The following is a 27,789-nucleotide window of genomic DNA, read 5'->3' on the forward strand; positions in this document are numbered from 1 at the left end:
CTGGGAAAGGGATGCCCATACCTCTGGATTTGTTGGCTGGAGAGTATACAGTTGTCCCCCAAGGGGCTCGGCCTAAGAATGAAACCATCCCAGCGGGGAGCAGATCGGAAAGGCATGATGACATTATTGGAACACCTGAATCCATCTGTGCCTGAAAGCTACCTCTGGACTTTTCAGTCACTTGAGTGAAGAAATTCTCTTTGTTCAAAAAAACGCTAAACACAAAAAACCAGTTGGAGCTGGGCTTCCTGGCATTCACCTTAAAAGGCATTCATTACTAATATAAAGGCAAGGCTCCCTGTCAGGCAGAACTAATCAATCCCTCCTTTCTCTCTCTCCAGATGCCGCTCTCACAGCACTCATGCCCAGAATTAGAATTGCTGGATCATGTAGTAATTTTATTCTTCATTTTTCGAGGAATTGCCATACACTTTTCCTAGTGGCTGTACCATTTTTACATTCCCACCAACAGCGCCCCAGGGATCCAATTTCTCCTTATCTTCACCGACACTTGTTTTTTCTACTTTCTTGACAGTAGCTATCCTAATAGGTGCAAGGTGGTATCTCAGCGTGGTTTTGATTTGTATTTCCTAAATGATTAGCAATGTTGAGCATTTTTCATGTGCTTATTGGCCATTTGTATGTCTTCTTTGGAAAAAAGTCTATTTGGGTATCTTATTATATTCTGCATTTCTCTACTAATGATTTTTGCCATCTCCTCATATGTTTCTTGGCTTTAGGATTTCCTCTTCCAAAAACTGCCTGCCCATATCCTTTATCCATTTATTTCTTGTTAATTTGGAGTAGTTCTTTATTAATTGAGACTCTACTAATCTTAATTTTAGACTTTGCACATATCTTCTCTCATTTTGTTGTGTGTCATTTGGAACAGATATTTTTAATTTCAGCATAATATCAAGTCCCCCTCCTTTTATTTTTTCTTTATGGATTGTGCTTTGATATTTTGTCTAAGAAATCTTTTCCTCCCTCTGGGTCTCAAAGATGTTCTGCTTCATATTTTTCCTATCGATGTTATAATTTGGCTGTTCACATTGATTCTTTAATCCACTATCTGAGCATCCACCTTGCATGGGATAATATCATTTTTCTCTGTAAAGTGAGTCAGAGTTTTCCCAATGAGAACAACAACTCTTTCCCCACAGGCTTGTGATGCACCATTTATCACATATTAAGCTCCCTTATAACCAGGGTCCAACTCTGAACTCTCCACGCTGTCCCAATGGCTTGTCTATTCTTTCACTAAAACCATATTGGTTTTTTGTTTGTTTTTAAGACATTGTCATTGTAGTATGCAAGTTGCCTGCCCACCCTCATTTTACTTAGGCATCCGCAGACCTTTATTTCTTCTCACATGTTTCAGAGTAAGTGTACATAGCTGAAATTTTTATTGAGATTACAGTGAAGTTATAGATTAATTTGGGGGAACTGATATCGTCATATATTGGGCCAACCCCCACCCCCAAGAGCATGAGATGACTCCTTGGGGAGTGTCTACACTCCCACTTTGTGCCCACCCAGCACTGGGTAGTTTGATAAATCAATGCTAGAGAGGAAATCCCCAAGAGGGAAGGAAAAGTGGGCCTGGAATGTTCCTCAGCACCACTCCCTCCATTCTCAGCCAAGTTGGGTAGCAGAGAGAACACCGCCTGGTGAGCCCTGGAGAGAGTGGCCAGAGCCCCTCTGCCCAGATGAATGCCAGCCTGTCTTCTTTTCCAGATGATGTACAGCAGCAAAGGAGAACACTGAATTCCAACCACAGGGAGGGCCTTTGTTCCTCTGGGCCCAGGGACTCAGTTACGTGTCCTCAGTCAGGACATTCTGAGTGATGCAGTCTGGCTTGAGCCCAGAGAGAGGCTCCCAAAGTCCAGTGAGTTTCTCTGTTTCTCCCGTGGTCAGGTCAGCCAGTCAGTCTGCATGGGAGCTGGCCTGCAGGTCTTGTGGAATGACAGCTCCGTGTTTTCTGCGCACTACGTGAAGAGAACAATGAATTCTCGGTACACCCAACTAAAATCCAGGTCTGAGAGTCACGCTTCTTTTTAAACATCCAAATTGTAGCAAACAACAAAAACAAAACACGTATCTTCCAAAGAAACAACACGACTGAGGACAGAAACTGCTAGATGACAGACCTGGTCTCTGTGGTCACAAGCCATGTGACTTTCAGGTCTGAAGCATCTGTCTTAGGCAACTTCTGAGCATTAAATCTCCCTAAGAAGGAATGGTGGGGGCTAACTGACAACTGGGAAACTCAGCTGTCTATTCAGATGGTCTTCCCAGAACAAAGGGGCGTCAGGTAAATGCAAATCTGTACTCCTAGGAGGCAACGTACAACTTCTAATTTAATTAAAGGTGGTTTTGATTTTGGGGGTTTTTTTGTTGCTGTTTTTCTTTTTCGGTTCAGAAGCTCAAGTGTACCCTGATATAAAAGAAGGGTAAGGTGGGGGACAAAATGGATTCTGAGAATGCTAAAAGGACATTGCAACTTGAGTTTAAGTGAGTGGACAGAAACATACGGCCTGGGTAGATAGGCACAAAGTGGCACAAAGAAGGTTACACCCTGGAGGGGAGGGTGGGGGCAGTCACACTAGAGCTGGCTGGAGAGGAGGGAGGAGTGTGAACCCAGCCAGGCTTGGATGTGGCTTTGCTCATGCAGTTCTGAAACTGTGGCATTGTCTGGCTGTCATTACACGGTGGAGTGGGAGGGGCAGTGCAGGAACAAAGCGCAACCATCCCCTCCTTCATTTATTCTCTACGGCTTGCCTACTACTTCTTGGTCCCCGGCTGTGTGCTGGGAACAATCAAAAGATGAATGAACCTACACAGTTTTCCTTCACCTAAAGGCCGAGACAGGAGTCGGTTATTAATCAAAAAGCCGCAGGAATAAACACACTGGTCATAGGGCCAGCTGAAACTCAGGCACCTGGTGACTGCAGCACATCCCTGGCCGTGGTCTAGGGTTCTAATGAACAAAGGAAATGACACTGAGGAGGCCTCACTTGTTTTTCATGATTCCAAACTGGCTTCCGGTGATTCTCTATCTTTTCGAAGTGTCCCCAACTTGGGATTTGCTAGAGCTTGAACTCCAGCTTGGTGGCACCCTGGGAACTGCCTTCATTAGAATCTGTTTGCCCACGTGTCCTCGTCCTTCGAGTACCCCGGTCTCGCAGACGTCTCCAGGGGTCCCCACGCACCTGCAGGTCCTGCTTGGGAAGGCGAGCAGGACCAAGCACACCGCCAGGGACTCAACGATGCATCACCGCCCACCTCGCGCCCCACCCCACGGCCCGCCACGCCCACACACGCAGCCCCGCCCCCCGCGAGAATCTCGTGGCCACGCAGCGTTTGGCTCAGCACGAGGCGGGGCAGGGCGCCGTGGGGGTGGGGCTTCAGGCCCAGCGCGCGCTCCAATTGGCTCTCAGCGCTGCCTTTTAGACAGCACGCAGAAGCCACCAGCCCGCGCCTTCCGGCCTCCTCCCCGGCTGCTGCTTTGGCGGGAGTTGGCGGGCAGGTGTGAGGTGAGATTCACTTGGCCAGGGTTGGGGTATGGGGGTCACTCCCGAGCTGGGCCGGGTCGGACCAGGCCCAGGACCGCCTAGGGGCTTTCCTGCTTTGAGCACCGGCCTGGAGGACCTTTTTGGGGGTTGGTGAAGGAGGGACAGAGCGCTGGCCCTGTAGGGCTTTCCGCGCGGATGAGCCCTTCTGTGGGGTCCATGCCTGAGGGGCAGCCCCTCAGAGACTACCACTTTGCATGGTCCTCGGCCTCCTGTCACTCTAGACCCAGAGCCACTGCGGCAGGCACCCTTCCTTGCGTCTTCAGACAGGTCAGGGAACGCGCATCGTCGGTCTGGGAGGGACCCAAGTTCTGAGCACCCCCCCCCCCCGTGCCGGCCCAGGGGTGAAGAGGTCATATTTAAGTTGTGGTTCTTTGTAGGGACATCCCAGACAAGGGAACGGGTTTGAATGTGGTCCCTTCCTTGTTCAAGGGCCCCAAACTCAGATGTGCCCCGGGACCGGGCATCAAGTGTGACTGATGTGGCGTCAAACTGGAGGGCGAAAGGGAAATGGGGACAGTGGTGTCGGGCTCCAGACAGCCAAGGCCCTGTGGGGTACATGCCAGAGATGCCAAGTCACCGCTGGACACCCTGGTTTTTTATGTAACAATCTCTGTAGTTTTGAATGTTGAGGTTAATTCGTCAAGTTTTAGAATATTGCATGGCCAAAGAAAATGGGTTAAGTGAACTGCGTTTGGCCCTCAGGTGGCCGGTTTGCCACCTCTGCTGCAGGTGTCCTGGGGGAAGGGGGTGTCCAGGCAGGAGCTGCATACTGAGATCTCCATTTGGGGGGGTCTGAGTGCTAGAAAGATATATGCCAGAACTGACCTCTAGATTGTGTGAGCTGAGTGTTGACTTAGTTGGTGAGTGGGAGTTACCCCTTGTCTTTTACTCTGCCCTTTTAGGGTTAGCACGGATCTAGTGGGGGTTAGGTTTGAGAGTGAGGTGGTCTGAGGCTGGGGAGCAGACATCCTCCTTGCAAAGCAAGCAGGACTCCTCAAATTGCAGCCTGGGCTTGGGGACTCCGTGTACCAAGTATCTGAACTGGGCTGTGAGAATATTTTCAAAGTAGGAAATGTATTTGGGATGAGTGTACCAGAGCTGTGCACTGGGGAATTGTGATCCTGTTACCGCTTGGCCTCCTGGTTCTAAACTGTGCTAACTGGGGAGAGGAGGAGAGACCTAGAGGAATTCTGGGAGAGGACGTTACAGTCAGTCTCTAGCATTTCTTGGGTCCCTCCTCTGGGCAGGGCAGAGAGATGAATCAGTGCAGCCCTTGCCCTCAGGATACTTATAGATGATGCCAGAAAATGAAATCTCAGCCCTGGAGGAGGCTTCTTGCCCAGTAAACTTGGGCTGAGGGAACCAAGAAAGAGAGGAAAAGCCCAGAGGATGATGCAGAAGTGTCATGGACTTAGAGCCGTGGGCAGAATTTGACAGGGGTGAGGTGGGGTCGGGCGATGGTGGGGAAGGAGAAGGCCCTCCCAGGTAGGTGTGTGCACTGTGTAGTGGGGGCAGGGGTAATATAACTAATTGGATCAGCCTACCCATCCGGGAAATGGTGAGAAATCAGGGTAAAAGGGTTTTTAGGGCTCAGTTTCTGGGTCAGGAGGGTTCAGTGCTGTTTTATGGAAGATAGTTGTTTGTTAGTTCAGGGGGATATTGTGGTAGGAAGGAGGAGGCTGGGAGGCACCAAGTGGGATCGCCTGTGGAGAGTGCTGTGTAAGAGGAGAGGTTGTGGTCTGTCTTATCCGCAACCAGAAGACTATTCCTTGGGAACAGATCTGTGTGGCATTTTTCTGTGTTCTGACCACCCAGCTGTCCCCCATCTAGTACCCTAGGCCCACATTCCTGTAATGATTGAGTGGATAAATGTCTGTCTCCTGGTGCAGAGGGGAAGAATAGCTGAGCAGGACTGGTAGCCTTGTGATGATGATCCTGTTCCTCTTTGGCAGTCTTATGCCTTCTTCCTGCCAATCCAGCCTTGTTTGCTCACAGAAAGGGTCTGAGTTTTCAAATACAGCCCCCATCTGTGCTGAGATGGCAGATGGCAGGGTGGATGTTGATGGTGAGACAACTGATTCCCCTAATGTTAGCCTGAGGAAGCCCTGATCTGGACACTGTGATACATTTGAGGACAGTTGGCACCGTGGTGGGGCCAGTCCAGTGTCGGGGGAGAGGGCTTTGATCTGAGCCAGCCCCCAGATTCCTGCCCTGGTTCTCACCACTGCTAACCTAGGTATTGTCTGTCTGTTCTGGGGTAGGGGTTATGGGGGTCGCTCCAGGAACCCCTGGTTGTGGTCAATACTCCAGTACCTCCTCCATCCTTCTTCCTCTTCCCAGGTCAGCTTCCTCTGGAGAGAGAGGTGGAGGTGGCTGGTTCCCAGGTCTTACAGACCCCCGTGGACACCATGTTGGAAGCCCAACTCCAGACCCAGCAGAGGAGCAGCCAGAATGGTCAGGAGGTGGTGTAGCTGTTCCTATTCCCAGAACATCCTCTGCCTCCCTTCTTGCCCTGTGCCCCCTCACTCCTGGAGCCTCCCTCCCTCTGCCAAGTACTTTGAGTCCTGTCATCTCTCCCTGTGGCCCTTTTCCAGACAAGCCTGTGGTCTTTTTCCAGACAAGCCTGTGGTCCTCCGGCTTTAGGATGAAGCTGGAGGCTGTCACCCCATTCCTGGGGAAATACCGCCCTTTTGTGGGTCGCTGCTGCCAGACCTGTACCCCTAAGAGCTGGGTGAGTAATGGTAGGGCCAGGCCCCACTTTGAGTACTGTTTGGTTGTTGGCCAGGGGCTGGCTCCTGGCTCCTGGCTCCTGGCTCCCAGGCCTGGGAGAGTTGGATGGGGAAGTACAGAGGGGGCCTGAGAGGAGGTAGGGTGTGGCCCGAGGGCTGGGATCTGACATGCTTGCATGAGTCCTGTTGTTCAGTTTTGAGGACATTGCTCACTCAGAGTCACCCAGCACTCAGCACATGCTTGAAGACCTCTGTACCTCCATGTCATGTGCTGGTGCTGATGGGACCCTGGGTTCTGTTGGGGATTCAGCGTGTTCTCTGCTGTTGATGAGAGAATTTCTCAGACTTTAATATGCTACTGTCCAAGAGGGTGAGTCTATAGAGAATGCAGCCCTTCCAGTTTGACCATGAAACCCTCTTTCTTGAGCAAGCTTCAGGATTTGGAGTCAAACATCTTTTGGGAAATGCTGTGCTATAATCCTGTCTTCTGGTAGACTCGATAGTCCTTCAGGCAAAGACCACAGAAGACAGAGCAGGGGCTTTCCTTTGCTGGTTTGCAAAGGACCCCCAAGGACATGCTGTCCCTGCCCCTCTTGGGCAGGAGTCCCTCTTCCACAGAAGCATAATGGACCTAGGCTTCTGCAGTGTGATCCTGGTGAAGGAGGAGAACACCAGGTAGTCAGAGTTGGGGGTGGGGCAGGGTGGAGGGCCGGGCCTTTGGGTGCCGGGTTGCTGGGGCCCTGCTTTGTGGTGTCATTTTCTTCCTTCAGTGAAAAAGAAGGGCCCTCCCCTCTGCTCCAAACCCACAGGCGGGGACAGACAGGGTTGGAGCTTTCCTGCTGTTCCTTCTGTGAGCATTGATGGATTGTCCACTGTGTCAGGCCCTGAACCTATACCCTACTCAGTGGAGAGAGGGGTAGGAATAGGCCACAGACTAGCAGGTGCTTCCTCTTCCTGCTCCATGATAAGCCAAGCTCAGGTGTTCCCAGGCCGTGGGACTGGGGTGTGATCCCTTCCTGATGGAATGTCCTCTGTGGGCCCTAGTCGGGAGTGGGCTCTCAGAGATCTGCCCCCTGCTCTGGGGGCTGTGCCCAGGTTTCGGGGCTGGCTGGTCCGGAGGCTCTGCTGTTTCTTGTGGTCACTGGAGCAGCACATACCCCCCTGCCAGGATGCCCCACAGAAGATCATGGAAAGCACTGGGTAAGAAGGCAGGGACTGGGGTCTGGGTACTTCTGGGATCCTTGAAGGGATGACAAAAGCTCTAGGCAGGGCTGGTTGAAAGGGCTGGTTTGTAGAATGTTAGCTTGGCCTGGGGCCCCTCAAAGACGGAAAGTGAAGACTGGAGGCTGTACCCTGGGGATGCTATGGGGCTGAGGGAGGTGACCTTAGGCCTGCTCCAGCCTGACACCACTCCCCGCGACACAACAGGGTGCAGAATGTCATCTCAGGGAGGGCCCCCGGAGGGGCTGGGGAAGGCCAGGTGCCCAGCCTTGTGAAGAAAGATGTACAGCGCATCTTGGGCCACATCCAGGCCCCACCCCGCCCTTTCCTGCTCAGGTAACTCTGTGGTGAGGGGCACTCTAGGCTGGGGCTTCTGCCTTTCTGGAGAGGGCATTGGCTGGGCTTGGGGAAAGACTGGACTTATCTCTTGGGGAGCTGGATGGTGTGTTTACCACATAGCCTGAGGGAGACACTGATCTAGACCTTTTGAAGACAGCTGGCTCCTTGATGGGATCAGTCAGGTATGGGGCAGGAGGTTTGATCTAAGCCGCCCCCAGATTCCAGCCCAAGTATGTAACTGTCCTGGGAGTGAGATCTTGGGGGTCAGCCCAAGAACCCCTGATTGTGGCCTAGATTCCAGTAACCTCTCCATCCTTCCACCTCCCCCAGGTCAGGTTCCTATGGAGAGAGGGAGAGAGATGAGGTGACAGGTTCCCCCATCTTATAGGCCCTCATGCTCCCTTCCTCATTCATCCTTTTGTTACCACCTGCTCCCTCCTGCATTTATCTGGTACAAGTCTGAGCTCCTCTTAGATTCAGGGCACTCTTCTGGGGAAATGGAGGGATGCACAGGTGAGAGTGAAGAGAGATACACATGCCTGCAGGAAGGACAGAACAAGGGCTAATGCTGAGAGTAACAGCAGGGGAGGAAGAGACCTGTAAGCCAAGGACAAAAGGGGGAAAGGAGCCAGCCTTGGGGAGGTGAGGGTTGGATGTGGGGGAAGCATTTCCTACCAGAGGGAATAGCATGAGCTGTGGCTGCAGGAAAGGGCCGGGTTTGCTCAAGAAGCTGATGTGGTTGGAAGCTGGCAAGTGACGGGGAGAGTTGTGGGAGACAAAATTGAGAGGTAGAAGGGACCAGATACTCAGGGTCATACAAGAAGTTTGGATTTGATTCCTAAGTGCAATGAGAACCAATGGAAAGGTTTTAAGCAGAGAATGACAAAATTAATTGAGGTCAAGAGTAGAGAATAGGTCATCTGAGAGGCTGTTTTGTTAGTCCAGGGGAGATGTGATGATGGGGTGACGGTAGAGGTTGGGAAAATGGATGGAGCGACCAATTATGAAACTAACAGGACTCACTGATGGATTGGGGTTGAGGTGGGAGCTGTGAGGGGAAAAGGAGGAGATTACAGAAGAGTCGGGTTTCTGTCTAAGCACCTGGGGAGGGGAGGGGGCAGGCTTGGGGAGGAGTGAGTTTGGCCGCAAAAGATGTTTTGGACACACAGAGTTTTAGAAACATGACATGCTGGTGGAGGCACCGAGGCAGGAGCTGCTTATGTATATAAGTCTGGAGCTCAGAAGGGAGGTCGGGGCCAGGAACATACATTTGCAGAGCTTTAGCACATACATGATGCTTAAACCAGGGGATGAATGAGTCATTGAGGGAAAGAGCACGCAGGGCTACACACGTCGGGTTCAGCTGTGGTCAACTGAGCAAGGACAGGAAGTAGAGATTGTTGGTGATCTATGACCAGCCCTCCAGGTGACAGTTCTTTGGCTTTGTTGCAACTTCCAGTCCCTTGACTGGACCACCTTTATGCCAGCTGTCAGCCTCCCCTCTTGTGTTTCCTGCCCTCCTGGCCTAGCTTCTATTCCAAGGCTCCTTGTGACAAAAATGCCCTTGTGAAGGAGTCACTAGGGCACAACTTGGTTGTGTTTGAACCCAGCTACTTTCTGTCTCTGTACTCAAGCAGCAAATGTCACTAGAGGAAAAAACACTGGGTGGACCTGTCTCCTTTGTAAGTGTGATTCTCAGAGGGGCACCCAGCACTCTCCAAGGCTCCAATCCAGACTGCTCCTTCTCTGACTTACCACTGTCAACCGATTTCCTCCCCCCTCCCCCCTGCCCCATGCTTCATGGAGAAATAGAAGCCATCGGATGAGGACATGCTGTGTGTCCACCACATCTGCATGCTACCTGCATCTGCGCTTCTGTCCTCATTTAAAGCCAGTCCGTGTGTTGGGCCTTTGGACAACCCCTCCCCAGAGACTCTGCCTCTTCAGTTATCCCTTTTTCTTGTTGTATCACTTAATTCCTCCCTTTTTAGTTCACCCTTCCTAGCAGTTTGCAAAAACCAGGCCAGGTTATGCCTGGAGAAGGTCTTGGTTCTCCAGTCTCCTTTGGGGTAAATGGAGGCAGGGAGATGCTCTGAGGCTGATATGAGGCAGTTGTCCCATGAGGTCTTCTTGGAAGAGCATCAGCACCTTGCCGGTGTGGGCTGTGGTGTCAGGCCCGCCTTCCAGTCCCAGCACCCCTACTTCTATCCAGCAGCATCTGTAGCCTCTCTGAGCCTCACTTTCCTCTTCTGTAAAGTGGGGACAGTAATAGCGCCCGCCGTAGAGAAGTGCTGGATGGCCCTCTGGGATGCCATGGGCTGCCTTGCGGGCTGGGCCCGCCATACCTCAGACTGGGTATCACTCTCCAGGCTCTTCAGCTGGGCAATGCTGCGGTTTCTGAACTGCCTCTTCCTGAACGTGCAGCTGCACAAGGGCCAGATGAAGATGGTCCACAAGGCCGCCCAGGCGGTAAGGCCCGCCCAGGCGGTAAGGCCTGCCCTCCATCTGGATGGGGATGGGATACTGGGGACGGAGGAGCCGAGGCTAGACCAACCCCTCAGTGGGGACCAGCCCCATCAGCTGGTGGGAAAAATCCACTGCTCTTTGACGACCTTCTCTTCGTGTCTCACGGTCCTGCTCCCATGGGGCTTTCTCTAACGGCTTTTCATCATGGTCTTAACAACCATTACGCCAGTGCATTACCTTAAAAGTTGTTGACAAAGCTCCTCTGCTTTTGGGAAATGTGCTCAGAGGAAGAACTGCTCAGCTGAACCCTCTCCCTCTGGGGTGGCCCTGGGTGTGGGGGTGCTGGGCTTCAGCTCCCTGCATCTTCAGGGCGGGGGGCGGGCGCTGTTCGGCACCTCTCTGGCTCTCCCTGGAGCAGGGCTCGCCGCTCGTCCTCCTCTCTACCCACAAGTCACTCCTGGATGGGATCCTGCTGCCCTTTGTGCTGCTCTCCCAGGGCCTGGGTGTGCTCCGTGTGGCTTGGGACCCCCGCGCCTGCTCCCCCATCCTCAGGTAAAAGTCTGTGTCCTTAAGACATACAGGGGAGAGGACCCCAGGCTGGGGCAAGGATGTGTGGGGATGTAAGGGGGTGTTGCTGACAGCAGCTCCCCAGAAACCCTCTTCCTGGCCCCTCTGCTCCCAACTTTCTGCCAGCCCAGCCTGTGGGGCTCAGATGGTGGGTCAGCTGTGGGCCCTAGGGCCATGCCTGGCCTCAGGGTATTCAAGCAGGACCCAGGCTGGCCGTGAGTGGGCCAAGGCCCTCACTAGCCTCCTGCTTGGTCCCATCTCCTAAGCCCCTTTCCTCATCTTCCTTGTGGCCCACAGGGCTCTGCTGAAGAAGCTTGGGGGACTTTTCCTGCCCTCAGAGGCCAACCTCTCCCTGGACAGCTCTGAGGGTGTTCTTGCAAGGGCTGTGGTCCAGGCGGTGAGTGCTGTGCCCCCAGTGGTGTATGTGGGGCCAGGGTACGGGGGCCTGTTGCTATTCTGGCCTTGACACTTGTCTCCCCCAACCCTGTTCCAGGCTTTGGAGCAGCTGCTGCTCAGCGGGCAGCCCCTGCTCATCTTCCTGGAGGAGCCCCCTGGGACTCAGGGGTCTCGGCTGTCAGCCCTGGGCCAGACCTGGCTGGGACTGGTGGTGCAGGGAGTCCAGGTGGGCATCGTCCCAGATGCTATGCTGGTGCCAGTGGCCGTCACCTATGACCGGGTTCCAGATGCACCCCGTGACACATACCACGTGAGACCCCTCCTGCCCTTGGAGACCCCAGGCGGACACCATCTACAGAGAGGAGGCACAATATTGTGTCCTGAGGCTGAGTCCCCTTCAGGGCTGGGGTTAAGCAGGGAGTGCAAAGGAAGTTTACCCCTACAGTCATCCTCCTGTGGCACCTGCCAAGGCTGTTACAGCCTCTCTCATTTCCTTCTCAAAAGACCCTGCTAGGGAGGGATTTCTCCTGTTCCACAGATGAAAAAATAAGCTTGGAGAGGCCATGGTTATGTACCAGTTCAGGCCCAAGATACAGCTGAGCAGCAAGCATGCCGGCCCCAGGCAAGCTGGCCCACTCAGCCCCTTCCCCCATGCAGGCCTTGCCCCCTCTGGGGCTGTGGACAGGAGCTCTGGCTGTTCTTCGGAGCCTGCGAGGCTGGGGCTGCAGCCACCGGGTCTGCATCCGTGTACATCTGGCCCAGCCCTTCTCCCTGCAGGTGTGGACCCTATTTGGCAAGGCTGGGAGTCCCTGGGGTCTGTCCTGGGGCTTCTGGCAGCCTGGCCCTCAAAGCCACTGCAGGGATAGCCTTGCCTACCTCAGATAGGCTGTGTGCAGGTTTTCTGGTGGGCCAGGGCAGGCCACCTGAGAGCCTTGTCCTGGGCAGGAATACACCATCAACGCCAGAAGCTGCTGGGGCAGCAGGCAGACCCTGGAGCAGCTGCTGCAGCCGATCGTGCTGGGCCAATGGTAGGGGCAGGGGAGTTGTGTGGATCTCGGGGGGCAAGGCAGGCAGCCCTCAGGCCCCACCTTGTAAGCTGGGACCCAATCCTCCCATAACCACAGACATCACCAGTTCTAGCCTTCCCTCACCAAGCAACCTTGGGTCACCCAGAACAGTGCCAGGCACGCCTCCCTGCCTGTCATCTGAGTGTGGGTTATGGCGCACAGGCCTGGAAAGGACTTGGGTTACATGAGCCACCTTTTTCAGGGATGGGGAAACACGTTCACCTTTGAGAAAGCTTTGGGCTTCCCCATGCTGTTTTCATGCTCAGTCCCTTTGTCCTGTGATCTGTGTCTCTATCCCAGTACCCTTGTCCCAGACACTGAGAAAGAGCAGGAGTGGACCCCAGTAACTGGGCCCCTTCTGGCTCTCAAGGAAGAGGACCAGCTCCTGGTCAGGATGCTGAGCCTCCACGTCCTGAATGGTGAGTGGAGCTCGGTCTGGCCTTTGGGGGAGGCTCTCAGAGTTGGCCAGTCGTCAGGGCCCTCCATTCCTGCCCCCTTCCTGTGTGGCCCACTTGGGACATATGAAGAGGGGTGGAACCTTGCCCTGCCCCTAAGGAGTGGGGCAGCCAGGGGGAATGTGATGGAGCTGCTGAGAGTGTGCACACAGGTGGCCGCCCAGCCCAGGCCCAGGCGCATCACTGCACTGAGGTGACCACAGCTGAATAGAATAATGTATGTAAGGGACTTAACACAGCACCTGGCACACAGGGGGCTCTTAACAGCTTTACTACCATCTTAAGTGTCCCTTCCATGGCAGAGGCTGTGGGGTTGGTGGCTAGTAGGCCTACAAGAGGCAGGGAAGGACCCTGAGCTCCCAGCTTGGCTCTCAACATATACTTGATAAATGCCAGTTCTCCACTGGGGAGGGTGGGGCCCAAGGACCAAGCCTGTTCTCCCTTTCCCAGGGGTGGAGTTGGGGGGGTGTCTGAGGGGCTGCTGGGGAGGTATGCCCTTGGCTGGAAAGACCTGCTTGGTGACGGAGGGCCCAGGCTGCTGGGCCTTGGCCCCTGACCAGCATCCCCCACCCCCGGCCCCAGCCTGCGTGGCGAGCTCGGCGGTGATGAGCACGGCCATCATGGCGACGCTGCTGCTGTTCAAGCACCGGAAGGTAGGGCACGGTGCGGTGGGGGCTGGGGAGGAGGTGCGGTCCTCCCGCTCAGCCCCTCACTGCCCACCCAGGGCGTGCTCCTGTCACAGCTCCTGGGGGAGTTCTCCTGGCTGACAGAGGAGACGCTGCTGCGTGGCTTTGACGTGGGCTTCTCAGGGCAGCTGCGGTGCCTGGTGCAGCACACGCTAAGCCTGCTGCGGGCGCACGTGGCCCTGATGCGCGTCCATCAGGGGGACTTGCTGGTGGTTCCTCGGCCCGGCCCAGGCCTCATGCACCTGGCCCGCCTGAGCGCTGGGCTGCTGCCCGCCTTCCTGAGCGAGGCTGTGGGTGGTGAGTCCCCAGGGCTTGGGGTGGGTGGGATGTGTGTAGGGGTGAGGGGAATGGCTTCTCTTCCTGACCACTGGCCCCCTCCTCCCCCAGCCTGTGCTGTGCGGGGGCTGCTGGCGGGCAGGGTGCCGCCTGAGGGGCCCTGCGAGCTGCAAGGCATCGAGCTGCTGAGCCAGAAGGAGCTGTACCGCCAGATCCTGCTCCTGTTGCACTTGCTGCCGCAGGACCTGCTGCTGCTGCAGGTCAGGCCTCTCCCGCCAACCCAGCTCAGTCCTAGGCCTCCCCTTCTTGGGTGTAGGAGGGGCCCGTGCTTGCCTGAGCACTGACCCTATGGTGTCCAGTAGATCTGGTCTGGCCTCGCCTCTGGCCAGGCCCCTGCCCAGCGCCTGGCTCTCCTGAGGCCACATGGATGCCTTTCTCCCCAGCCCTGCCAGTCTTCCTACTGCTACTGTCAGGAGGTGCTGGACCGTCTCATCCAGTGTGGGCTCCTAGTTGCTGAAGAGGTAGGAAGGGCAGCTGGAGACCAAGCCCCTGCCTGGGGCCTGGCCTCTTTCAGCCTCCCACCCTGCGTGACAGCTGCCTGGGCTCCTCCTCTGCCACCCTCTGCCTTTGGGTTTGGCAGACCCCATCTGCCCTGGGCCCACGTATAGTTATCCTGACCGGACTGGACAGATGCACCAAGGGTCTCTGCACAGCCCTGCTTACCACATTTCTTGAGGGTGGTGAGCCATGGCCCTTGAGGGTGAGTGCTCGCTTCTGCCCTGCAAGTTGGCTTGGCAGGTGTCATGGTCTTGAGTGGCCTGGGGTATCCTCTTGGGCTCCCTAGGTCTGCTTTTGCTGGTTTCACCTCCACAGGCCTGGCCAGCATGTACCCGGTCTGGGGGAGCTCAGGGCTGAACCTTGGCTGGCCTGACAGGGACCAATGGCTCCCCCAGACCCCAGGCTCCCGGCCAGCCTGTGACACAGGGCGGCAGCATTTGAGTGCAAAACTGCTGTGGAAACCAAGCGGGGACTTCACTGATAGTGACAGTGATGACTTTGAGGAAGCTGAGGGCCGGTACTTCAGGGTACGTTGGGAGAAGCCACCAGGGGAGGGAGGCAGTGGGAGCTGCTCTTACCCTGGCCTGTCTTCCTCCAGCTCAGTCAACAGTCACGCTGCCCAGACTTCTTCCTCTTCCTCTGCCGCCTGCTCAGCCCGCCACTCAAGGCTTTTGCTCAGGCTGCCACCTTCCTCCACGAGGGACAGCTGCCGGATACTGGTGAGGCCCAGCCTCAGGGGAGGCAGAGGGCTCAGGGTAGGGGCTTCGCCTGTGTGCAGCCCTGGCTCTTGGACTCCTCTCTCCTGCAGAGTCGGGCTACGTGGAGCAGCTGTTCCAGTTCTTACAGGCCACTGCCCAGGAGGAAGGGTTCTTCGGTGAGTCCCAAGCAGCCAGCCCAGGCCCTGGGAGGCAGGGAAGGTTTGCTGGTGGCTGCTGCCCCCTACTGGGCAATGAAAGTCCATTCCAGGAAGGAGGGCTACAGAATGCAGAGGCCTCTGGGTCTGGCCTTAGCCCTGTCCTCGGGCTGCTCCTTCTTTAAACAAGCGGGAGAGAGGCGTCTGCCCTCCCACCCTGCCTTGTAGCCTTCGCTTCTCTTTCCTCCAGAGTGTGCAGACCTAAATCTTGCCATCAGTGCTATCTGGACCTTCAGAGACTTGGGGGTAAGAGGGACCAGTCTCACCATCTTTTTGTCCCCTTGCCCCCACCCCCACACACACCATGATAGAGCTGCTCAAGGAAGCCCAGCTGTGCCCACCCTAGTACCCAGGGTCTCCCAAGAACAGGTGTGGCAACAGTAGTTGGAGAAGATAGAATGGTTTTCCTGCCCCTCTTGGTCTCCCAAACTGCTGACTCATCCTGCTCTCAGGTGGGGCCCTGGGGGCGGTTTGAGAGGCAGCGTTTGTGCCCAGACACCACGGTGCGAGGGCCCACAGGGCTCACTGCAGGCTTCCGGCGGGGGGGGGGGGTGCGCAGCCCCCGTGGTGAGCGCTCAGAGCCCTTCTCTGTGGCCCAGGTGCTGCGGCAGACACCCAGCCCCGCGGGCCCTGTGCTCCACCTGTCCTCTACCTTTGCCAGCCGGGACAATCAGGAAAAGCTGGAACAGTTCATCCGGCAGTTCATCTGTAGCTAGAGCTGTGGGGAGGAGCCGTGCTCAGACTGCTCAGCCCCAGAATACAGCCGCGCCCCGGAGCCAGAAGACGGCGCGGAGCTGTAGACCCTGAGCTGGGCTATAAAATCTTTTTACAGTCTGATGGTCCTTTGCCCTCACTTGCTTTCTCCATCCTTTGGTGCAGTAAATGAGAGGACTGGATGAGTCCTCTTTTCCCAAGCTCAGCAGTGTCTTTTTGGGATGTGTTTGTTTTTATCTGCTCTCTCCCTCCCCACTGAGTGAGAATGCCCTATCACGCCTTAAAACAAACCCTAAAGGAAGACAAAGAGTAGTTTATTGAGGAGAGGGCCATCTCTCCCTCACCTGGAAGAGGGGCCTTGAGAGGGCTGGCACGGGCCTCTCCCTGTGCTGGGCTCAGTGGGACGGATGCCGCCACCTCGTCTGAAGTCCAGGGCCTGCAGCAGGAGCCATCACACCACCTTGTTGATGATGACGCCTAGCTCTTCAATCTCACACTGGACTTCATCGCCCTTCTGCAACAGCGTGGGCCGCGAGGCTGTCAGTCCTTTGGTCCGGCACGCGTGCGCACACACACACATCTACACATACACAGGCGTGGATCTCAAGTCTGGGCCAACCCTGCCAGGCCTTCTGGGTCCTTCTTCCTTTCCTCCTTTAGCCAACCTACCTTGAGAAAGACAGGAGGTTTCCTGAATACTCCAACTCCTGGGGGGGTCCCAGTCAGGATGATGTCCCCTGGGTAAAGAGTGACGAACCTAGGGCAAAAGGGCCCGGTGAGACAAGGGGCTGAGGTGGCCACAACCAGGCATGGAGGGCTCGGTTTGGCCTCCAGGTGGGTGTTTGGGGTGGGGCTCCGTCCCACTTACTGGGAGATCCAGGCTATCAGCTCTTCTGTCTTAAACACCATCTGGTTGGTGTTGCTACTCTGGACCACCTCCCCATTCACTCGGCAGCAAATCTTTAAATTGTGTGGATCTGAAATACAGAAACAACACTTTGGGTTTCTCCCTTCTTTCCTGCAACCGCTTCTGATAATCAACCAGAAGATGAAAGCACAGGGCACTCCCTACCCTGGAACTTTCTGGGTGGACTCGGGCCTCCCTGTGGATCTACCACCTAGCAGAGCACCTGCCTCGTGGTCACCTGGGTGTGTCAAGGAGGGGATGTTCCAGACTCTCAAGGGGGAGAGAAAAATGCCTGGGTTTTGCCTTAAAAAAAACGGATGTTCAGCCGCAGCAGTGGCCGACAACAGCACACATATAAAATGACTTGGCATCGAGGAAGGACAGGGGGGACTCTAGCACCTGATGCCTTACACGTCAGTGTCCTGGGTAACCAGCACTTTTATCTTCACTTTTGTGTGTTTTACACAGTCACAAACACACCCCTGGGAACACAACTTAACTTTACTGATGACTGACTGCAAGGGGTGGCGCGAGAGTAAACCGCGTGGACAGGGCCCCGCCCAGATGGCTGTGCTCTGTCCTCTCAACCACTGACTTCCCAGCTCCACTGTGCCCAGGCTGCTTGTAGCCACCGCCTGGTTATGCCACACATATCCCTACTGCAGAAGATGCAGGGGCCTCTGTGACAGCCACTCTCTGTGATGCTCAAAGGCTAGCACTGCTTCCTTCCAACTTAGAGATTCTCCTAGATGGTGGCTGCTAGAGGAAGCCTGACCCACACAGCACGGCACTGATCTCTGCAGTTCACTTTGCGCATGCAGATTCACCTCTGCGATGTGGTCCTCTGTAGGGGGAGGGACAGGGAAGGAGGCCCACTGGGGAATTCGTGGCCCAGGCTGAGAGATTTGCTCTAATAGAAGGAATTAACAAAAAGGCAGCTGCGGATGGCAGGGGAGCCCACACTGAGCCACACCCCTCGCTCCTGCTTCCTGTAAAGCTGCTTTTTCTTCACTGATGTATCTAAGAGCAAGAGGAAGCACAAATGGGCTCTCAAAGACCTACCTGCTACACTGTCCTTGGTCACCAAGGCAGGGCCCAGGGGGCAGAAGGTGTCAAAGGTTTTTCCCAGCAGCCACTGCTTTCCATTGCGTCTCATTTGCCAGTCACGAGCACTCACGTCATGTGCCACAGTGAAGCCAGCCACGTGGGCCATGGCATCTGTGGCCTATGGGGGCAGGGGATGTGGCCAGACTGGAGATTAGATTGACACCAACCTTTACAACAAAGGATCTCAAAGCCTTGATCCCACGTTAGTGGCCAGAGGTCGTGGGCAGGGGCAAGGCAGCGTCAGGACCAGGTAGGTGCCAACCACTTCCCAGTGCCAAGGACAGCTGGCACCACCCCTCCACCTCACCTTAATGTGCTTGCCTTTCTTTCCAATGACCACGGCCAGCTCCACCTCCCAGTCCACCTCCTGCAGAGCGGGAAACAAGCGGTGAGCTGCCTGGCTCGGAGCCCCGTCCTTGTGCTGAGGGGCTACACACTGCGCCCCGGGGCCAGGGCCTCTTAACACTGGGGGTTGGCTGCCGGCCCACATCTGCGGGTCCATGAGCCAGAGGGAAGAGCAAGGGCGGTGCCACATGCTGACCCATAAACTCTGGGCAGTGACAGGCAGCGCTCTCCCTGTGACTGCAGCAGAGCAACATCGGCCTGGGGGAGGGAGTTTAGGAGTCACTCTTGATACTTCCAAAAAAGGATGAATACCGAGTAACAATAGCTAACCCTACTGTGTGCCAGGCTCTATTCTAAGTACTCTGATGCACTAACTCACTTAAATAACAAGAAAAAGATCAACATGCCAAAACAAATGTGGGCCAAAGGCGTGAAAAAGCAGTTCACAAAAAGAAACACATACACATGACCACAAAAAAGGAAAACATGCTCAGTCCTTTCTAGTCAGCCAAGCAGCAGCAGAGAACAGATACAATTTAGCCTTTCAAACTGGCTGCCCCAACAGCAACAGCCAGAAACACAGAAAAAAACTGGGTTCCTTGGGGAAAAGGCTAATTCCAAGACTGAGACAGAGTACAAGGTGAGCCTGGAACAGCCTGGCCATAGCAAGGAAGTGCTCAGAAAGTGATGCGGATCAGAGCCAACTTGAAGCCCCGCCACTGGCCAAATTGAGACCCTCTGAGTATCAAAAAGAATGTGATGACAGATTATAACATACTGGATAAAATTTAAAATGAGGAATTCACAGTAATAATCAAAAGAACAAGGGTTTATAAAAAAAAAGAGGGAGGCAACTTTTCTTCACAGAATGCCAGCTAGTAAGAGTAGAAGGCACAGCAGAAAAATCATCTTTTTCTAACCCTTAGTGTAATAATGGATTCAGGTAAGGATAGTCACATGGTCTCAAATTACTACTGTACAGATTGCCTATTAATTACCACAGTAAACATATCTTTACAACGGAGAGATCTCGTGAACATCATTGTAAACTAAGTGATCAAGCTTTACGAGCCTCCCAATGGGACACAATACAAGTACACAGCTACTGCTACAGACTGAAGGTTTGCCTTCCCTGCTCCCAACCCAAATTCATATAGTGAAACTCACCCCTCAGTGTGATGGTATTAGGAGGTGCGGTCTTTGAGAGGTGATCAGGTCGTAAGGGCAGAGCCCCCAGGAAGAGGATTAGTGCCCTTATAAAAAGAGATCCTATGCCGGGTTCAATCCCCAGTACCTCCATTAAAAGTAAAATAAAAAATAAATAAGTAAAAAGAAATTAGGACTCCCAGTCCTCACCCTAAGAAATTCAGATTTAATTTGGCCTGGGTTGATACTCAGGCATCCATTGTTTAAAAAAAATAAAAAATTTTAAAAATAAAAATGAAGAGATTCCAGAGAGTTCCCTTCTCCCATGTGAGAACACAGCAAAGAGACAGTCGTCTATGGACCAGGAAGCAGGCCCTCACCAGGCACCAAACCTGCTGGCGCCTTGATCTTGGACTTTCCAGCCTTCAGAACTGTAAGAACTAAACGTCTAACTGATAGGCCATCTATTCTACAGTATTTTGTTATAGCAGCCGACCAGCCTAAGACACCTGTGTAGAACTCGACAAAAACGTTTAACCTGAATCTAATCATGAGGAACCAACCACACTAACCCAGAGTGTAGGTCATACTAGGGGACAGCTTGCCTGGCTTCCTCAAAATGTCTGTCATAAAAGATACAAAGGGGGTAGGGCCATTGCTTGAGGTCAGGGGTCAGCAAACTTTGGTTCACAGACAGAGTCCTTGCTTGCTGTCCGTTTCTGTAAACAAAGCTTTCCTGGAACACAGCCACGTTCATTCATTCACTATCAGCCACGCTGCTTTCACACGACAATGGCAAAGCCGAACTGTTTCAACAGACACTATATGGCAAAGTCTAATTAAAGGCACAAAAGAGACATAACCAAACACAAGGTGTGACCTTGACTGATCCTGGCCTAACAAAAAACAAACAGTACCCAAATTAAAAGTCATCTTTGGGGGCAACTGGGAATATTCCCAACTAGACTATATATCAGGTATTATTCACGTAAATTTTCTTAGTTGTGATAATGGTGTCACTGTCCTTATTCTTAGGAGATGCATGTTGAAGTTCCCATGAGTGAACTGTCTTAACGTCCGTAACTTACTTTCAAATGTTCTTCCCAGTACCCCCTCCAAAAAATGTGTGTGTGCATGTGGGAAAAGAGGGCGCGAGGAAGAGGGGATGAGGGAGAGAGACAGAGAAACAGAGACAGAAAGGTGGGGGGGGGAATGGGGGAGTAGGGGGAGGGCGGAGGGGAGACAGAGACAAAGACAGAGAGAGAGGTGGGGGAGGGAGAGGGAGGAGGAGAGAGGAAGCAAATATGACAAAAGGTTAACAGTGAAATCTAGGAGAACAGTCTGTGGGTAGTCACTGCCTTATTTTTCAACTTTCCTATAATTTCCAAAATATTTCTAAATCAAAAATTTGAAAGAAAAACTAACCAGTGTTAGTAAGGTGGTGGAGATGTAAAGTGCTTTTGTAACTTTTCGAAGGTCACTTTGGCTGATTTCTCAAAAGTTTTGAAACCCTGTCTACATTTTGACAAAGACATTCAAATTCTAAGAGTTTATTCAAAGGAAATAATCATATATCCATGGGTGGGCAAGTTCTTCTCTATAAGGATGTTCACTGCAACATTATTTGTAAATGCTAAAAACTGGAAATAACCTATCTAGCAATATGAGAACAAATGAAGAAATTATGGCCATTGATACAACAGAAAACCAAGCAGTAACCTAAAACGTGTCGGAAGAGAATATTTAATGGCATGAGAAATGTTCTTGGTGGAGACTTAAGTACATGGTAGTCATACGTACAGTATAAACAGAAACAGGACTGGAAAAACACTGAGATGATTTACAGCAGACCAGTAATGTTGCAAGCCCTGGGCAGTGGAGCCGCGGGTGACTTTTTATTTCTTTATGTTTATCTGTATTTTATTAACTTTCTATAATGCAGGTATTTTACTTTTGTAATCAAGAAGATAGAAACTACTATCTTTCTTTTCCTGAGTCCAATCTTATTACTGTATAACCCCCTGGAGTTTCTATTTAATACACTACTGAACAGGTGGCTCCTTTAGGCTGGACGCTGAGCACCTGCGTGAGGGCCCGCAGCAACCTGGGGGGACAGTGGGGAGGCACCAACCTGGCTCTCAGGCGGGAGGACCACCTCATCATAGGGCCCCACGACGGAGCTGGCAAACTTGCTGAAGATGATGGGCTCCTTGGGCACAGGCACGTTCTGCTCTTTGCAGTGGTCCACGTAGTTCATGCCCACGCACACCACCTTGTCTGGCCGTGTGACTGGGGCCAGGAAGGTCACCTCCGAGCGTGGGAGGACCGGCAGTTGGGCAGCCAGGGCTCTGCAGAGATCAGAGCAGGAGAGAGGGGCTGGCGGGGAGCAGGCCGGCAATCCTGGGGGTACGCTGGGGAGATTCTGCAGCAGCTACAAGTTTTGCTTTTTAAAATATATTTTCTAGATCAACTATCAGAGTCAGTGTGAAAATCAAGCCCAGCTATTGTCCTTTGATATCAGAGCACTACTTATATTAATCCAGCGCTGACTTCCCTTCCCCAATAGGTGATACATGTCCATGTAAGAGAATTCCAAAAGCACAAATGGATTGAATAATGGAGCAGTCTCTCTTCTCCCCCACCTCCCAGCCACCCGGCTCCACCCCTGCGTCCTGCGTAGCTCTTCCCAGCCACTCTATGTAAGCTCTTCTCCCGTCTTTTTTATGCGTATGATAGCACACTATATACATCTTTTAAAAAATATGTATTTTAGAGATCCTTACAGATCTCTCCTAACAGTATACAACGTCCTCTTTTTCACGTGGCTGCATGTTCCTGCACAGTAGAGATACGCCCAATTCTGATGGGGGCATGAAAATAGTTTCTAATCTTGCGAGCACACGAAAGTAGGGGGAAAATACTGTTACCCACACTGTGTGCTGTCAAACAACTGTTATTTTTGCCAATTTAATTAATGAAAATGACATCTCAGAGTGACTTTTAATTTATTGTTCATCAATACCTTTAGACCAGACTCCATAGGGCTCCTGGCTTTGGGAGGCCCCCACCTAATCCAGGCCAAACCCAAGAACCATCTTTAAGGAAACCTCTTTGTAGTCTTCTCTCCGCTAGGAGCCAAGTCCAATCACTCTCAGCCTCCCAAGATACCTCTTAGGACCCCAGGTCCCAGCCCCTCAGGCAGGCAGGAACTTAATCCCCCAGGAAGGCAGTGTGACAAAGTAGAATTCTGGCTCTACCACCAAATGTGTGGCCTTGGGAACAGTCAATCATCCTCCCTGGGCCTCAGTTTCCCCCTCGGGAAACTGAGAATGATGTTATGTAAAATTCCTAGGGCTCTTCACTAAGAGAACAAGTGAGAAAGGAAAGCCTGGGTTACCCAGCTCCCAGGCAAAAGAGCCACCCGCTGGTTCTGTTTCCCAGGGCAGGGATGTGGATGGGAGGAGCGGGGAGGGAACAGGGCAGCTGCTGCAGGGCAATGCTCCCTGCTGACTTACCTTCCTGCCACTGAGAGAGCTGCCTCCCCCTGCTCCAGGAACTCCACCATTGTCTTGGGCAGCGTGGGGTCAAAGGCGTTGAGGTTGATGACCCCCCCGCCATTCCCTGACTCCAAGCCCAGATGCGGGCCCGTCAGGTGGGGTGCCTGGAACTGCACCAGTCTCATGTCCCTGGAGGGTTGAAAGGGCCACCTCTGAGCCTGCAGCAGAGCCGTGAGCAAGCGTCTTCTACCAGAGGCCAGCATCAGAGCCTATGAAGAAAAAACTGGGTCGCAGGGGACAGAGGGAACCCCAAACTGTCACCAGGATACCCCAAGTTCCTCGAGCTACAGCTCAAGTCCTTTCACCCCATCAGCCATTCCTGGCACACCACACGGGAAGTGGTCCAGATTTATGTTATTTCACTCTGTTACGGAAATGACAGGCCAGCAAGAAACAAGCACCATTCAGAGGGTTGGAGTACTCAGATTTATTACGCCAGCAGGCTCAGAGGGGCTTCTGCTCCGAAGCTCTGAGCACCTCCAAGACATGTGCATGAGATTTTATAGGGTTAATTACAAGCTTGGGGTATTCGGCCAATAGGCATGGAACAGCTTTAGCAGCATCATTATCACAAAAGTAGAGGCAGGAAGGCAGCAAGCCAACATTTCAAGGCCAGATATGTCTGTTTGAAAATCCAGCTGGTTAGCAAAAAAAAAAAAAAAGACAGGGAATCAGCAAACCGACACTTATTAACTTAGATTTACAAGTTAGCCCAGCAGAACTTCGATCCGTAAACCGACACCTGTTACACTTAGATTTATGAGTTATCTTGTTAGCCCAGCCCGGCTTCTCCTTCTCAACTCCGTATACTTTATAAGGTGATTTTTCGCTCAGTGTATGTAATGAAGCATTTCTAGAGAAGCAACTACTTCACGCCAGCCACTAAGCTAGGTCCCAGGGATTCCAGTCTCCCTTTGATCAGTGCTTTCTGAAAGCTTAGGCTGTACCTGGCACCACTGAGACACTGGGCAAACAATGCAGGTCAGACACACTCAGCCCTGTCATCCTGCCTGCCTGAGACACTGATGTTAACAACTGACGCTGTAAGTAGGGTCAGCAATTGGGGCTACTGCTCTGGAGATCAAGGGCTCTGCCTCTGTCTAGTTTCTTGAGGAAGTGATGCTAAGCTGAGCTGGCCTCGGCTAAAGTAAGCAGAACTAGGAATTAGTTAAGAGGAGGGCCTAAGGGAGGGAAGCAGCTCAGGGCCAGACTGAGTGCTTAGCGTGCAAGAGGTCCTGGGGTCAATCCCAAGCACCCCCACGGTGGGGAAAAAAGAACGAGTGGAGCCCAGCATGAGCAAGTGGCCAGAGGCGAAACTGGCTTCACAGATGCAAAATTTTTAAATGCCAACTTGATCCTGTAACCTTCCTACTTAAAATGCTTCCTGCTGTTCACATGATCAAGCCAGAACCCCCACCAGGCTGTCCCAGTCTTTAGGAGCAGCACCGCCTGCCTTTCTAGGCAGTAATTATTTAGTTGCTCCTGTAGTAGGGCGGCTTAAGGAGAGAGGCTGCAGACAAAGGGCAGGGTCTGGGCCTGACAGGCATCACTGGGCTGTGTCCTGAGTTCTGGGGCCACGACCGTCTCTCACTGCTGAGCCACAATGCCCAACACTGCACCTGGCACACAGAAGGCTCTCAGCTACTCTGCTGAATGAACAAATGCCAGAAGCAGGGGCTTGACTTTTCACTACTTGGGAAAGCTTGGTGATTATCAACCTCGGAAGGAGTGACTGTGCCTTCATTCCTCAAATCACTCAGAAAGTATGAACGAGGCTCAGGTGTTGTTTTGAGTTCTAGGCTCCACTCAGACAAACCCCATTCTCTTCTTTTGTTTCTAAGTCTGGTCTCCATTCCAAGAGTCCCTCTCCTGTATAGTTCCTTGCTTTTAAAAGCAGCCGTTTATGCTCAGGTGAGTGCAGGTAATCCCAGACTCCTGGTTCTCACCCTGATAATTCAATCTGCCTTCTTCAGTTAAAGACTCATCAGATTCAAGTCAATGATCTAATCATTGTGCTGACAAATTAGTTTAGCCAGAAAACCAGGTGCTTTGAACCTCCTACCCTCCTGTCTTACACAAGCACCAACCATACCAGGGGCTGTTCAAGCTAACGTGCACGCGCTCGGATACTCCACACACTAAGATTATTACCTTGCTGTAACTGCTCCCACTGAATGCTGGAACTTACTTGAAGCGCTTTACTTACAATGTCTGATTTAACTCTCCTGACAGCTGCGGAAGATAGGGACTGTTAGTCCCATTTTACAGATGAAAAAACTACTCAGAGAGGTTAATTAAGGGATTTGCCCAAGTTCCCAAGGAGAGGAAAGCGCTGGAACTTGAATCCAAATACAGGTGACACTGAAGTTCTTTGGGCTAAAGTATCCTAAGGTTGTTGGCAGTGGGATACTTTAGCCCAGAGGTTGTGACAAGAAATAGGAACCTCCAACAGGCGATATTCTAGAGGGCCAGGGGCACCCGGTGTACCATCAGCTTTGCTTCGGGAAACTTGATCTCCTGCTAGCTACTGCCTCAGGGATAAGGCTGGTCACCTGCTCTCCGAGATAACTACAGGCCTCATTGACTGTCCCTCCCACAGGACAGGCACTTGCAGGTTCTCATTCCGCCCTACAGCAACCCCCTCAGGCAGAGCGCCTCATTTTACAGAAGGGCCACTGAGGCTTGAGGAGGTGTCACTTGCCAAGATACCAGTTAGAACGTGGTCCCGTCGCTTCTGCGGAAACCACTGTGCCGCAGACCCCGAGCTCAAACCAACTCCAGAAAAAGGTCCTTAAGCAGAGAGGCAGGGACATGAGGCCAGCAAAGGCGCAGGCTTCGCAAGCCTGAGAGACAAGGGTTTGCACCTGGGACCGCGTCCCTCCCATCCACTTGCCTGGGTCCCTGTGCCGGTCCAGTTTCCCTGTACGCCCAGCTCCGTGCCCTGCATCAGTGGGTGCTCAGGAGGGCCGGCCCGCCCGCCCGGTCCGTCTGGTCCTGCCCTCAGCGGGAGGCCCGGAGGGAGGCTGAGCCCCGACGCGCCCCGCCGTTTGGCCCAAACCTAACCTACCTGGAGCCCTGTGCTGTCGGGCTAGAACTCGCGGTCTCAGGGCCAAGGTCAGCGGGCGCCTGGGCGCTGGTCGGGCGTTCGGGAGACCGCGACCAGCCCACAGTTCTAACGCGGCAGCGCGCCGTGCGGCTCCTCAAATAAGACGTCAGCAGAGGCGGGCGCTCCCTGGTGATGTCACAGGACAACAGCCAATAGCAGGGCGCCTCTTTTCGGCGCCGGAAGCCAAGTCGCGGAGGGGGCGGGCCCAGCGCTGGAGAGTGGGTTGTCACTCACGCCCTCCTCCAGGCCTGTGGGTGGGGACAGGACTCAGGCGTGGGCAGCCGCAGACCCTTTCCCGGAGGCAGTCGCTCTCTGGGCGCTCTGCTCTTGCACGAGTTAGAAAGCGAGTGCTTCCTGAAACTTTCCGTCCCGGGCGCCTCGCTGGCCTTGCCGCTTCTGGCCCTGCATCTGGTCCAGGCACCGATCTGATCGTTGAGCAAAATGCAGTGGAGACGAGATTACCGCGTGCTGGTTGACAAAGACAGATCTTTTTGCCTTCCCATTGTGCCTTATCATTGAAGGCAGGAGGGGTGCTTGCACCCATTTTACAAATGGGGAACCTTAGGCTGGAAGTGTTTAGCTTAAGGTGACACTGGCAATGTGAGTAGTGGGACCAGCATTCTTGATCCCAAGAGAGACAGGAGGGAAGGGGGCAGGGCACAAGCATTAAAAGAATGACACAGCAACTGAGGATACGACATAAACTGATATCATATATTTGTCTTTGTCTGACTTACTTCACTTAGTATGATCATGTCTAGGTCCATCCATAAGACTATTCTTAAGAGTGAAGAAGTTCTCACCCTTTCCCCAAGGGTCTTAGTATCCATCACTGGCTACATTAATTGCTCTCCGAATTTAGTAGCAGTCCCCCTGAATATTCTGTTGCCTAAATTGTGAAAGTAAGTTATGACCCCTCTGTGTAAAGTAAAATTGGGAAGAGAGAAGCGCATGGGGAGCATGTCCAGATGTAACAATCAAATAGAAAACACACAAAGCTACTCAGTTCTTTTTTCTGTAACTGGTCACAAGGCCATAACTGATATGAACGGCTTTCTTCTTTCACTGCACACTGTGTATTTACCCTGCCCTCAATGAGATCCTTGCCTGGCTGGGTTCTTTACCTAGAGGAGTAACCTAAAATTTTATTCCCCAAAGGTTTGAGCCCATAATCATCCTGCCTTTTTTGGTTACTATAGGTTTTCATTAACCTTTCCTAATGCTGTATTTTTCATTAAACTTTATGACTAATATGTGTCCTGTAAAGGCAAATGTCTGTCCCTTCCATGATGGAGAAGGTCCAATGCAAACAACCTGCTGCCAGATGGCTGGCTGGTGCCCAGGGGGAATGGTACCATAACAGGGATCAATTTGGTCTCTGCTGTTGGAAAATTAGACAGTTAGCAGTGGCATTAGCCAGCTCAGCCTTGGTGATGGGAAGTCCACACTGCTGAGGCCATGCATGGGCTCTGTTCCCGCCATCCTGGTCACTTTGTTCATGGGTGCATTGAGCAAGCACTAGGATGGCTGGGAAGAGGAGCTAGCTGACATCTGTAGAGGACATCATTCTGTCCACCTGATTACTAAGTGTCTCCTCTACAGAGGATGTCTTTTGGTGGGCATTCCATGTACATTAGTATCTTCACAGTCTGTGCCCAG

General features: G+C 53.0%; 2 protein-coding genes across 14 annotated transcripts; one reads left to right on the plus strand and one right to left on the minus strand.

The window, feature by feature from the left end:
- Nucleotides 1-16,123, plus strand: GPAT2 (glycerol-3-phosphate acyltransferase 2, mitochondrial). 7 transcript variants are annotated; one of them, XM_045519588.2, is made up of 22 exons: nucleotides 38-3,536; nucleotides 5,916-6,029; nucleotides 6,193-6,306; nucleotides 6,906-6,979; nucleotides 7,400-7,504; nucleotides 7,733-7,861; nucleotides 10,234-10,333; nucleotides 10,749-10,882; nucleotides 11,195-11,294; nucleotides 11,391-11,603; nucleotides 11,951-12,070; nucleotides 12,239-12,321; nucleotides 12,661-12,779; nucleotides 13,398-13,468; nucleotides 13,540-13,798; nucleotides 13,889-14,037; nucleotides 14,221-14,298; nucleotides 14,731-14,862; nucleotides 14,934-15,054; nucleotides 15,144-15,209; nucleotides 15,439-15,494; nucleotides 15,848-16,123. In XM_045519588.2, exons 1-22 carry the CDS (start codon nucleotides 2,997-2,999, stop codon nucleotides 15,962-15,964), a joined length of 2,994 nt encoding a protein of 997 aa, XP_045375544.2. In that variant the 5' UTR covers nucleotides 38-2,996; the 3' UTR covers nucleotides 15,965-16,123. The 7 variants fall into 7 exon arrangements, with proteins under 7 accessions (XP_074210506.1, XP_074210503.1, XP_045375544.2 ...); XM_045519591.2 differs by having other exon boundaries at nucleotides 3,455-3,536; nucleotides 5,916-6,037; nucleotides 14,731-15,054; XM_074354406.1 differs by lacking the exon at nucleotides 38-3,536 and having other exon boundaries at nucleotides 5,867-6,037.
- Nucleotides 13,018-26,249, minus strand: LOC105072164 (oxaloacetate tautomerase FAHD2A, mitochondrial). Of its 7 annotated transcripts, XR_012502931.1 has the most exons (10): nucleotides 26,092-26,249; nucleotides 22,983-23,233; nucleotides 21,599-21,815; nucleotides 18,284-18,343; nucleotides 17,932-18,094; nucleotides 16,831-16,939; nucleotides 16,632-16,719; nucleotides 16,307-16,542; nucleotides 14,501-15,236; nucleotides 13,018-14,290 (listed from the first exon to the last, which is right to left on the minus strand). XR_012502931.1 is itself a non-coding variant. In XM_045519592.2 (9 exons), the coding sequence occupies exons 3-9, from the start codon at nucleotides 23,225-23,227 to the stop codon at nucleotides 16,414-16,416; spliced, it is 1,011 nt and encodes a 336-aa protein (XP_045375548.1). In that variant the 5' UTR covers nucleotides 23,228-23,233; nucleotides 25,176-25,256; nucleotides 26,092-26,244; the 3' UTR covers nucleotides 16,261-16,413. The 7 variants fall into 7 exon arrangements, 4 of the variants coding, with proteins under 4 accessions (XP_045375548.1, XP_010957320.1, XP_010957317.1 ...); XR_012502930.1 differs by having other exon boundaries at nucleotides 13,018-15,185; XR_012502929.1 differs by having other exon boundaries at nucleotides 13,018-15,236.
- Between the last annotated feature and the right edge of the window lie 1,540 nt (nucleotides 26,250-27,789).

Source organism: Camelus bactrianus, chromosome 28 (assembly GCF_048773025.1).
Source record: "Camelus bactrianus isolate YW-2024 breed Bactrian camel chromosome 28, ASM4877302v1, whole genome shotgun sequence".
NCBI lineage: Eukaryota > Metazoa > Chordata > Mammalia > Artiodactyla > Camelidae > Camelus > Camelus bactrianus.

Coding starts and splice junctions, on each gene's coding strand:
- GPAT2 (XM_074354402.1), top strand. CDS start 2,997: ATGACACTGAGGAGGCCTCACTTGTTTTTCATGATTCCAAACTGGCTT. Junction 11,295..11,390: donor CAAGGGCTGTGGTCCAGGCG/GTGAGTGCTGTG, acceptor ACCCTGTTCCAG/GCTTTGGAGCAGCTGCTGCT. Junction 12,780..13,397: donor GAGCCTCCACGTCCTGAATG/GTGAGTGGAGCT, acceptor CCCCGGCCCCAG/CCTGCGTGGCGAGCTCGGCG.
- LOC105072164 (XM_010959015.3), bottom strand. CDS start 23,227: ATGCTGGCCTCTGGTAGAAGACGCTTGCTCACGGCTCTGCTGCAGGCT. Junction 18,344..21,598: donor TCCTCCCGCCTGAGAGCCAG/GTTGGTGCCTCC, acceptor CCCGCTCTGCAG/GAGGTGGACTGGGAGGTGGA. Junction 16,720..16,830: donor CTGATAGCCTGGATCTCCCA/GTAAGTGGGACG, acceptor CTTTTGCCCTAG/GTTCGTCACTCTTTACCCAG.